Here is a 12947-nt window from a genome sequence, read left to right as displayed (position 1 = left end):
TAGTAAATAATATAAAAAATATATGGACCAGTATTAATTTATTAAGCTAATGATTTAAATTATTTGACTAAAAATATGGAATTTTTTTAAAAAATATTGAAACTCAATTTCAATTAATCAAAGAATAAAATTAATTAATAAGTAAATTAATCATACAATAAGATAAAAAACATAACAATTATAAGCAAAAAAAATATTTGAGATGACTCGGGTTAACTAATTAAACCTACAAATACAAATCAAATTATGAGATCGAAATAACTTAACATAAAAATAAAAAAATTTTAAATTTAAATTTTTAAAAAATCATTGCTATCTATAAAACTCTTGACATGCACACGTGTATCATTTGACCTGAAATATTAAATATAAAAATAAAATTAAATATTAAAAATAAAAAATAAAAAAATTAAACCACATAAAAAAATAAAAATAAAAATAAAAATCCTTAAATATACATGTTAAGTTAAATAATCCCATAAAAAAAAACACGGAAAGAAAGATTAGTGGATACTTCTGTAACTATGTTTTTGAAATTAAGTTCGTCCTATTGCCCAATCAATTAAAACATTGTGGATGAGATGTCAATTTCAGACCAAAAAATGGTAGCATTGAAATTGCCGCCCACCAAGTGTTTAGTGTTAGTTGAGACAGAATGAAGCATGCGTACGTACATGGTTTATACACATTTTGTACCCCAAGCCAGCATACTAACGACGACCTACCTACCATACCAAATAGCAAACACGAAATTACACCAGTACCCTCAACTCCGTTCTTCGGACAACTACTTCCACTCCTAATCTTGCAATGGCAAGCTGCAAATCCAAACAAAGTCGTAAATTTGACCAAGTCGAAACCCAACTGAACCGTGCTGAAATACTCGTGGTTGGTGGTAGGTGGCTCCCGACTTCTCATATTTGAATACGATCCCATCCAGCACTCCCAAGAAAATTTCGTTACTGACACTCAACAAAAGAAAACCAAGAAATGTCAGTGCACAACTACTCCGCCGTCTTCCTTACAAGACCGCCGCCTCCGGCGGCGCTTTTATCTCCATCGTGTAGATTAAACATGATCAATATTCGTAATAATTGCTTTACGAGTAGTGATTGTAAATTGATCGTGCATGCTACAATAGCTAGCAGCAATGGGAGCAGCAGCGGTGGAACTGCTGCTGGCGGAGGAAGAGACGGTAGAGTGAAGAAAAAAGAAGTGCCGAATTCGAATTATGTGGTGCCACTTGATAAGTCTTTGGCCTCTGCTTATACTTCTTGTATTACCCGGCCTCTCTCGGAGATATTGCGTGATCTCAATAAGAGGATTCCTGACAATATCATTAAGCCTCCTAATTCTTCTTCTACCTTGATCCCCTGGTATGTGCGTGTATATATATATTATTATGTTTTTTTGATTTAATATTAATTCAAATTATGAAGCGGTAATTGATGATGTTGATGAATGCTGGTGATTTATTTTGTTCGTTGATTTTGTAGGCACCACGCGAACCGCATGCTCAGCTTCTATGCTCCTGGTTTGTCTTTTTTTTTTTTGTAAATTTTTAATGGTTGACTTCTAGTTACAATGACATTATTTATCTCTACGCTGATCCATTTCTATGATGTTATCATAGTCATAAACTAGCTTGTAATTTGTTGTTCTCCCGCGCTTGTTTTCGCTTATTAGATCAAATGCCAGTTCCAGCTTAATAATTCTTCTGTGTACCATTAGTTTCCAAACCCATTTCTATTGAGAAAAACATTGATTCCTTGCTAAAGAAAGAGAGCTTAATTCCTTGATGCCTTTCTCACCGGAGTTTTATAGGATACCAGGGACGTTAGGATCTATTAGTTGAAATACATGGCACAACTACTGCTAGAAGGTTACGATTGAGTTGCTTGTTTCATGGATAGGACAACTTGATATACACGACTGGTCTGCTTTGAACAAATAGTCTATTTTAATCCTTTTTGGCAGGATGGTGTGGAGAAATACGTGATGTTATATTTGCGGAGAATGGAAGCGTGACTGTGATATTCCGTGTCACCATTCTAGGATCTGATGGAGAGGTGCGGTCCTCGTTCTTTTGCAATGTGTTTTTTCTTTTTCAATGTTGCTGTTCTTTCTGCCTGTTTCTCTTCATGCATTGATTCAGTTATTTTAATTTATCTTAAGAAGGATGCTACTCATGCTGCAGTCACTGCTGTGATTTATCTAGAAATTCACTTTTATGGAGCAGTACTAGGACTGCTAATTATTTCTAGTTTACAGTGTGAAATCTCTTGGAAAAATCTCTATATTTCAATGCTGTCCGGCTTGTTGAGGTTCACTTGCTTGAACCAATATCATGTTTAGGCATTTACAATGGCGGAACAAGGTCTTAAACAGCTATTGTTAGTGAAAAACTGACGGCTACATTTGCTATAAAAGCAGAGAAATAAAACCTTCCGATCTTAACATTATGTCCTTTTTCCTTAAAGCAATCACAGTTCGGTTCCTAAAAATATAACGTTCATGTCCTTGGAAAAAGATGATATATTCAGCCCCCCTTTTGTAAAAGAACTTAGTTTGATCTCTAAAAAGGTAAAAGTTTGTTTGCTTCCATTCTTAAAAGATACTTTGTTTGCATGTTCAAGTGTTTATCTCTTCTTTCCCCAAGAAAAAGAACTCCTGGTCTTCCCTAGTCTTCAATTCTGGTTCCATCCCTTAAGTAAAACATGAAAATCTTCAAGCTATAATGCCTGAGTTGAAAACTCTTTAACTTTAAAGATAACTTGGACTTTTTAACAGCAAAAGAAACCTCTCCGGGAAACATATCCAAATGTAAGACAATGACATGCACATATTTTTCACTTGACGAGTCACTCTTTCCTTCTTCCTTCAGGATACAGGAAAACTTGCTATCCAGTTTGAATTGTTTCTTTTATCATATTCAAGGATATTTTAGGTAATTAGATTCAATGGAGAATATCTAACCATAATGCACACCATAAGTTCATAGAAGGGGTGCAAATCTCAACCTATACCTTCGGAGCTTATGTTCTTCTGCTATTTGATGAGAAGTACTAGGACTGTTATTTTAACATGTCCAGTCATGCTCCACTATTAACCACCAGACTTACTGATACAGAACAAACTGATATCAACTTTGTTGGAATTGAGATTTCAGCCTATCTGTATCTGAATAATATGCAAACTGCTACGTGCTTTGTTGTGGTTCTGTCCTTAACTTACTGATAACACGCCCTGATACAGGCCCATCGTGAATCATCCGGGACAGTATCATCCAGTGATGGTGACATTGAAGATCCAGTCGCTGCAGCAGAAGAAATAGCTTTCTGCAGAGCATGTGCTCGGTTTGGCCTTGGATTGTATCTGTATCATGAAGAATAGATGCTATAGATGGCAAGGTGGTCGACCTTAATTTATGTGTCTGGTTGTTTTCTGTTTTAGGATATCGGATTTTACCCAATACCTGCCCTTACAACAGGTGTATACGTACACAATTCTCAGGTTTGGCTTGGGCTTATGTGGAAAAGATTATCTTTTAGCTGCTCACAAGTTAGAAAAGCTTTTTCAACACAATTATTAAAACCTTGATTAGGTAGATGGTTTAGCATATGGATTTTTTTTTTTTATAATAGTTACTGTGTTGTTACCCGGAATATTAGATTTTTAGATATCAAAAATCTTGTCAAGACCCCTCGGTTTGATAATTTTGAAATTTTTCTTATTATTTTTAAAATTGATTAATTAATTTCACTAACCATTATAAACAGGTTAATCGAGTTAGAAGATAGCACATTTTTATTTTGTCATGTTTCTGAAACGCAAGAAGATAAAAAGATGACATTTCACCAAATTTTTTTAAATGATATTGTTTTATTAATTTTTCATGTTTATTGTGCTAATTGCTTAATTTATCTATTATTTCCACACACATGTATATTCCTTCACCAAACAACTTTTATAATCATAAAGGTCTAGTTTTCGGTATAATTGTGAAGTCTACGGGGGATAACCTTTCTTTGTATTCTTTATATTTTTTCCTTTTTTTAACAACTTTTACAATTATATATCATAATTTTAAACTAAAAGCAACTATTGAAAGTTTATAAAAATTAGCCTAACTTAAAATATGATTTTAGATTATAATTAATATAACAATTATAGTGATAACATTGAGCCATACAATAATAAATTATATTTATATGATAATTTTATTTTTTTAAATTTCTCTATGCTTGGGCTAGGGTGTCTATAAATGTTCAATTTAGAATATCAACCCTTAGGTAGCCCATTTATTGGGTTTCCAGTCCTAGCCTTAGGTAGCTCAGGCATTAGGATTCCAGCCCCAACACTTGTGCAAGCTTGAGCACAGGGGAACCTTGTGCTTGGCTAAGCCTAAACATAAAAAACCCTGTATAAGGGGATCTTCACTTTCTTCGAACTATTCGGACATATACTTTATACAAAGGTTCATATATGTTTGTTACTAGGGCAAACATCTTGGAATTAAATCCCACATATTAATTGACACACAAAACAATACATGAATTTCAAAAATTCAGTATAAATTTTCCCTCATGGCCAGACGCTTTAGCGAGACGCCTTTACCTCAAGCTATTTAATACATGTCGGGCATACACTTTAATGTATGTTTTAAGTTTTCAGATATAGCACGCACATAATTTTTTCTATATAGAATAGACACTATTTTTATGGCCAATGGTTATTTTCTATCCACACTTCTTCATCAATAGCATGTGCAAACACAACAACCAATGATAGTGATAACCTCTCCACCAATAGGTGCAACACCCTTCTATAAACCGAGCTACTACAATACCACTCTCCATGCTTTAAACAAGGTAAACTAACACAGCTAAGGCTTATACATACCCTGGTCACCAGGTAAGAAATCTAGGCCAATCTAAGTAATTCAAATCAAATAAATCCCAAGCAATTCAAGCCAAGTCAAGCCAAACAATTACAACCAAGCCAGTAAGCTAAGGAAATTTAGGCCATTCAAACTTATTGTTTCACATCAGTTCATTATATATATTTTTTTTCACACTATTTTCTCTTCTTAACTTAAACATAAAAAAAATATCTTGTTATGACATAACTTTTTTTTAGGAACAATCAAGATCAGAGACAAATCCAACATTCAAGCATACACACCTTAACCCAATATACAACTATGAAAAGCCTAATTCAATTCTGTAGTTTTTGTGACTTCATCAGTGGTGCCACATATAAAAAACTAAATAAAAGCTAGTTTTTCCATTATATTTCTGAACAAAAGTTTTTTTATGATTAACAAAAATTCAATAAATAAGAGAGTAATTGATCTCTCTACCACAAGAACTTCACCTCTTTCAAATCTCCACCAACTCTTTAATCAAATGCATGTGCTTAACAATATGTTCTAGCTATACAAAAATAAATTCATTCTTTCCCATTCTGTCTATAAAAAACATAACATACGACATCATTATATGCATTAAGTGTATAAAAATAATTATAATTCCCTGAAAAAACATGATAAAATAATATGTAAAGTAAGCATGCCACATCAGCTCTATGAAGGAGTAGCTCTTATTATAAAGAACACTATTTAATAGGTCCTAGCTATAAGCGTGGCTATCATTATCAATCTTTTTTTTTTAATATAAATCTTGTTCGCATGCTTCTATTTAAAAAGATCCAAATATGAGATGAGATCAATAACTCTATAACATAGTAAGAATGAACACCATTTCTACTAGGTGAGAGATTTTTTACTATGTTATCAAGTGTTAAACACTTATTTTTTCAAAGATTGTGTCATCAAGTGTTATACATTTATCTTTTCAAATGTTGTGTCTTTATGAAGGCCAACTTGGATAACTATGATATTCTTACATATCCTATAAAGCGTATATAAAATGTTAAAAACATTTTAGAGCTTGTAACATAAACAAATGATATTATGTGCAAAATTTTACCGACAATATTTCATGAATCTATTTTTATGTGATATCATAACGATTAGTCTAGCTCTATCATTGACCTTCATGATTTTTATGCTGAACTCATCTTTCATTTCGGTACAAACATACTAGCTAAAAAGAGCATGAATGAGACATTTGACACCACTTAATGGGAAGATAAAAATACTATAACATAACTGTAAAGATTTAATAAGAAAATAAAAAATATACTTGAAATTGTTGCCTCTAAAACCTTGATCGATGGAGTTTACAACTATGTTTTATAAAAATATCTGTGTATTTTTCCTGGCAGAACTTTTAGTGTGAAATAGGCAATGAAGAATCCTATTTAAGTAAAAGCAAGTGTAACGAGAAAAAGATGCTATTGTTTCCAAATAGCATCATCAGTTTTTTACCGGGGCTTTTGAGAGCACTAATAGATATATTCTTGATCACCTAATATTTACTTATCTCTTAACCATGCCTTTTATCACTATCTATGCTAAGATATTGACTACCATTTATGAAAATCATTTGGTGCCCACCTCTTATTAGAGAGTGGCTCAAATACAATTAACCCTAAGAATTTGCTACTTTTACCATGATCACGATCATGAAAATGAGAAATGTCATCCCTTGAAAACAAAAAAATTGATATCTAAATAATACCTCCAATGATTTGTGAAGAAAGAGATGCAATTTAAAAAAATATAGAAAAAACCTTTTAATGCACTACCTAGGATCAAATAATTTTTAGAAATTGTATCTCCACTATAATTTTAACTTTTAAATAAAAGTAGTAATGTTTCTTCACTATACCTCCTATAAAATCTCCGCGACGAGGTCTTCATGTCTTTATTAAATTATTTATGTTTTCACAGCCACTCATCTCTAAAAAGATATTCTTCTTAGTTTTTATGACGATTCATAGGAGATTTCCTTCTAAAATGTATTTCCAAACTCATACACTGACCATATTATTTACTTTCAAGAAAAATCAAGAAAAAAAACAAAATCAATATCCAAGAACATATATCTAAGCCTAAGACAGAACCATAAAAAACTCAATCTAATTCTAAAGTTTTCACGACATCGCCAACCTGCAATATTTAAGGTGATACCTTGATGACAATCTTGCTAACCAACTTACTAGTTCTTTCAAAGAATTTCATTCCTTATTTAAGAAAAATAAGTGAAATCCATTTGAAGAGCCTTGGACTTCAAAAAAGAAAGGGCTTGATCTAGAGATTGGTGAAGGTTGCTGAAGAGAATAATGAAAAGTTCTTGAAACTCAAGAACCGCATTGATAGGTGACATTTTTTATCTTTCTGCTACATGTTGAGAGACTTGATCATGGTATATACCACATGTTTATGTACACTTGATTTGAAATAAAGCAATGTGTATGTTTATTGGTGTATAAATTATCATGCTAACGTGTCAATTTAACAATCACGTTATCTTGCATTTGACAGAATCTAACAGACATTTGATTGAAAAAATTAAAAATTTCCACATCCAATAGCAAAAATAAAAGTTAGTATACCCAAAATAAAAAATATAAGTTTCACACATTAAGAGTATCATTAACTCACGAGCTTGATTAAATCCGTGAAGAAGGCGGTCACTTCAAGACCTTGATGTTTCTGCCTAGACTTGCAATCCAAGGTATTATCAAAGCGTGTTTCATCAGTCACCTGTTAGCGTAAGTGTTTGATGCCCTTAGCCTGCAATTTACTTGAGGATGAATCAAACTTCTCTAGGAAAAAGAAATGGGAAATCATAGGTGAGTTTGGTAACAGTCGGTTCACACAGTAAAACAATGGATCATGTTCTTAAATCACTAGAGTAATGGTGAAACGTAATATTTGTGAGACCTGACAAGGCCGGCTGGATCTTTTACTGTTGTATGGAGCTTTTGCTTTTTTATTTAGCTTGAGAAAGATAAAAGATGAAAATAGAAAACATTTCTACCTTTTCCTGTTATTTACTTCTGATTGGACATGCCTGGCGACATATCAAATGTACAATAGAATAACATAAGAATGCCCTATCTCTGCAGATTCTTCACGCATCTTCCTTTCCCTATTGTTGTTGACTCTGGTTGATTTGCTTGGTGCAAGTAATCATTGCTTCAAGAGTCTCGGGCCTGCATTCGACGCCATCCAGGATATTATCACATCCACAAGGTGATCTACGTCCTTGGATGCTTGTGCACGGAGGATCCCCGAGTCCACGCCTAGTGTGCTGCCTACTTCTTTAGCAACATTCTCCCATGGAGTTCCCACGGTGAGATTTGCAAAAAGCTCACTTCCTTGGTTTACTGCATCAGCCATTGCAGGTGGGACATCTGGGAACGCCTGATCAAAAAAGACATCACATAAGCTGCTTGCCTTCACAAAATCACATTCGGTGGATATATAAGCATGAACAGTGTCTTAAGGTTTACTTCAAAGTTACCTGTTGCAATGGAAGCCCATGATCTCCTGGCAACAAGCGAATTGACATGTCTAGCATTGAACTAATGGCTGCTTCTGAACCAAGCACCTGAGCTAATGTTGGAGTTTCATCGATTACATCGTCCTTGAACTTTATCAGAAGATTTCTAGAAACACCGTAATATGATTTTATCTGAAGGAAAAAAAAGGGCATCAATAACAACAGACAGCAGCATGACAAACCAGGAAGTATCCACAAGATAAATAAAAAATTGCAGTTGTTGTTGTCATTGGCAGTAATTTCAAGCCATTAAGAAAGGTTTTCACTATTAAATCCAGTACCTATACATATCACAAGGATTGTGAAGAAGTCACCATATAATTGGATGATCTATTGCCCAAACACCGACCCCTAGGCATGACAACTAAAACTCACTTTGCTAAATCAGACCACCAAATCATGAATTTACCATCCAGTAAAATGACAGAATTAATTAATCTTCTACTGACCATAGCCAATAAAAGATTAATAATTACAATATGCACTGTGACAATATAATTCAAGTTTACGTATAACTATAACGATGCAGCACATTTGACAGTTATAGGTTTACATACAAGGCGGCGAGTTTCTTCAGGTTTGGGACTGAAATCTTCTCTTCCATTAACCAAGTCCATGTATAAGGGAGGAAGTTGCTCAACCAAAGGAAAAACTTGCTTCATAATGGGAGGGCTAAAGTTCTCTAGTTGCTTCATTGTCATCTCTGCCTGCCAGAATTTTATGTGAAGAAGGGTTTTATATTGCTTAGAAACTGAAGTCCAAGGATAAAGTTACAAATAAGCCAAAATCTAGATGAAATTAACAGATTAATGTTCATCTAGAACATCAGTGGAGGCACAGTCAGATACCCATCTGAGTGTATATTTACAATGCAACGGAAAATGTAAGACACAAGTTTGAAGCATGTGGTAAAAGAATACATAAAATACAATTTCATCAGAAACCATTGTGATTGGTCATAATGGAATAGACATATCAATATTACAGAAGTAAACAAATCAATCAAGTCTCAGTGTTATCCTTATATCAAGCAAAACCATGCCAAATTCACACACATTTGACATGGATCTAGATAGCTGACAAATATGCAAAGAATAGATGAGTAGGTAGTAAGGGTAAGATATCTACTTGATTCAGGATCAAAATTCAATCAAAGTACTTAGAAAAAGAGACAGTGAACCTGCCACAAGCTGTTGAATCTCTTGAGAGAGAGTCCTTGGGCAGTTACAGAAGAGAATCGTGATGTGTTAGAAGGATATCATTCCAAAAATTAACAATCCAAATTTTGACCAGATCTCAAAGTCAAAGCATCATAAAAAACATCCATATTTTGACAAACACAAAATTGACTGCTAAGGGGATGATGATGCATGAAATGACTAACTGGTAAAATGAAACTGCATAATTTAGAAATCCAAAAGTTGGAAGAGGATCAGTATTAAGCAAAGAGAGACTACCAATGCTATTAAATGCAACTTTCACTCATGGACATGCATGAACATGCTAAGAACAGGACTGACTTGCTGTAGAAAGACACAAGATTTCAATACAAACATAACCAAATGTTTCATGAATTTCCTGATGTTTAAATGCATTCTTCAATAGTTCGGAAATGCAAATGGAGAAAGCATGGTGTAGAAAAGGCATTAGGCCAAGGCTTGTGATAATCTCACCCCACGACGGACTGTTGGTGATAAAGCGATTTGCGATAGAAATGGTCCAAGGCTTTGGGCCATAGGGACAAGAACAGGTGAGAACAGAGGGATAGCTGCACTTGCTTCCTGTGAAATCAAGAAAGAAAATCTTGTTAATCTCAAACCATATAGAAAAAGGTTTTTGACAGTAAGCAGTTTACAATGATGGGAACGTTTGTTCAACATATATGCTAGCAAAAATAAAAATGTTGACTCCCACCACTTTTTTCCAAAGAGAACTCATACAGAGATGTCAAGGAATTAAAGACTATGGAGGCAGAAAACTGAAATGCTGAAATAGGCATACTCCAGTCTGTTAGGTTCTTTCAAAATGGCCTCATTTGAGCAGGGAGGTGATATTTCTGAGGTGGAAACTTTAAAAGAGTTATATTCACAATAAATCAAACTCACTCTATTTCTCTTCTCACCTCATCTAGATCACATACAATAGGTCAAGTACCTTGTTATTGAATGCCATGAATATGTTCCCACTTCTTTGCACAGCATATCGTGATCCTGATAAACAGAAAGTCAAATCAACGAAATAAGATGCTGTAAATCAAATCAGTTTCTTGCACCCTCATAAATTTAAACTATATGAAGAACTTCCTTACCAATCAAAAGGTGGATGACACTTCCCAAAGAGTGACCTATGCCAAAAGTAGGAATATCTTGTACCTGTAAAATGAAGAGTTTTTTGGCCTGAACATATCCTTTTATCTCCTCCATGAAATCAACAAAACACAGGAAATATCATTCTAAAGATTGTAAATCAATATAAAACTCACAGTTTCTTGTAGAGACCGAAAACACCTATCAAATTTGAACTGCACTTCATCAGCAATGAAGAAATAGTCGAATCCACTAGCATATGGTGTGGCAATCACCAAAATACCCCTGCGTCACCAAAGTTTAAAAAACCCATTATTTTTCCTTAGTCCTCAGTCTGAAAAGGTCTTTACTATCGGTATCAGAATGCAGCCACTCACTTTTCTGCCAGGCGTTCAAGAAATAAACGGTATGTAAGCTGGGGGGCTGCTCCAACAAATATGCCTCCAATGAAATGAACAATTGACTTGGGCCTTGAGCCTTTTGGTTTAAGAACCCATGCTCCCTGAGATGATATTAGAATTATCTAATTAAATAGAAAAAATTGGAATGAACTATTAAAATAATTTAATAAATTTGAGAATTTGACTAACTATGGATTATGCATTCTCCAGTCTTTACATGCACCAGGCAGTAACAACGTAAATAGTTGGAGGATATCCCCCGGGTACTTGCAGGGTGCTAGAAGGGAGAGTGCAACTCAGGATGTGTGGTTTGAGAGACATCGTCCTGATTTAAGAAACCACAGGACGAATTCCTTAAGATTAATAGGTGTTCCAAGTAAGGCTTCTGATCACAAGGTCTTCACAGTGGTTCCTATACGGAAAAAAATTTCACTCGAATCCCCTCCAAAATCTTATTTATGTGGCATTTTTATGATTTGTGTCACAACTAGCAATTTTCGGTACTCTGAGAGAACATTGCAGGCTCCTATGGTTAGACCCAATCAGTCCCACATAGGGGAAAGTCCAAATCTTTCCATTCATAAGTTAGGAACCCTTCTTTTCCACCATGATTCACTGGTTTTAAAAGTGGGAGTTCGTAGTAGGATTTATAGGAGATAGATAAAAAAGGTAAGAGCTTTGACATCAGAATGACTATCATCTACTTTTAGGAGATCGACTGCGTCATCCAAGAAATAAAAAGGGGTTCTAGGTTAGCCAATGAAATGGAAATTATCTTGTTTCAACCCAAACCCACTTAGATGACAGAAATTATCTTGTTCACAACTCAATTCAATCCAATCAACCAGTCTTTCTCAACAGATGGTTTATCTTTGAACTTATTTGCATCGAAATCGATACACTGAGAGCAAGGAAAGCAAGAAACAAGCATGGCATAAACTTAATAACAAGTGAGAAACAACACCTCAACTTCAGTCCAGTCTTTAGAACCACCCCAAGAGTCTTGTGATTGTCTTGCAGTCTCCGTAAGTAATCTACAAAAAACATTTGAAGAGAAAAAAGGGTGACTTTTCTCTTTCGTGGGCTATCAAGAAAATTATCCATAAATGTGTTGGGGTTTAAACCTTTCAATCTGATTGTAAAGTTGAATTGCCGAAGAAGAGGAGGAGGAGGGAGATGGTGACGCTTGTGGTGGTTTCTTGATGGGGTCTTCATATGTGCAGAAAATTCTGCTGCTTCTGTTATTACATTTACGGGGACCATTTGCAGCCAGCAAATGAACACGTTGAGTGTGATAAAGATGAGAGAAGCCGATAAAGCGATGGTGGGATTGAATCAGATGTCGGTGACCACCCCAAATGCAGCAACTCTCCATTTGAATTTAGTCCAGAAATCAAAGACAGGCTAAGCTCTCTTGCTTATTGGTTACACGCTACCATTGTTTGTTTCTGCTGGACTAAACTTAACTTAAACTTTACTGTGAGGATTATACCGCTAAACTACTTCCCTCCTTGTTTTTAACTACTACTGTATCAAACCAAATGAAAGGATTGGAATCGTCTGTTTTTGAGCAATCTGGCCACACGTGGTTTCTTTTTTATTTTTTATTTTCCCTTTCTTATGATAATAACCGGATGAAAATATAGAGCACGTTGTTTATGGGTTTAAGAAATATTTTTTTAAAATTATTTTTTATTTTTTTATTTAAAATGAATTTTTTATGTATTAATGTAAAAAAAAATTTAAAAAAATAAAAAACATATTAT

At 34.3% G+C, this 12947-nt stretch overlaps 2 protein-coding genes across 2 annotated transcripts; one reads left to right on the top strand and one right to left on the bottom strand.

Annotated features, from left to right (window-relative positions):
- Window positions 1-852: 852 nt before the first annotated feature.
- LOC105110836 (uncharacterized) lies at window positions 853-3634 on the top strand. The gene is made up of 4 exons (XM_011006012.1): window positions 853-1376; window positions 1497-1534; window positions 1978-2069; window positions 3256-3634. The coding sequence occupies exons 1-4, from the start codon at window positions 991-993 to the stop codon at window positions 3391-3393; spliced, it is 654 nt and encodes a 217-aa protein (XP_011004314.1). The 5' UTR covers window positions 853-990; the 3' UTR covers window positions 3394-3634.
- Window positions 3635-7883: 4249 nt separating this feature from the next.
- Window positions 7884-12757, bottom strand: LOC105110835 (uncharacterized). The gene is made up of 10 exons (XM_011006011.1): window positions 12306-12757; window positions 12146-12215; window positions 11158-11282; window positions 10957-11065; window positions 10783-10846; window positions 10629-10684; window positions 10148-10255; window positions 9032-9181; window positions 8436-8606; window positions 7884-8335 (listed from the first exon to the last, which is right to left on the bottom strand). Exons 1-10 carry the CDS (start codon window positions 12554-12556, stop codon window positions 8102-8104), a joined length of 1338 nt encoding a protein of 445 aa, XP_011004313.1. The 5' UTR covers window positions 12557-12757; the 3' UTR covers window positions 7884-8101.
- Window positions 12758-12947: the final 190 nt, after the last annotated feature.

Source organism: Populus euphratica, unplaced genomic scaffold (genome assembly GCF_000495115.2).
Source record: "Populus euphratica unplaced genomic scaffold, PopEup_1.0 scaffold265.1, whole genome shotgun sequence".
Classification (NCBI taxonomy): domain Eukaryota; kingdom Viridiplantae; phylum Streptophyta; class Magnoliopsida; order Malpighiales; family Salicaceae; genus Populus; species Populus euphratica.
This window is presented reverse-complemented; position numbering and strand designations above follow the sequence as displayed.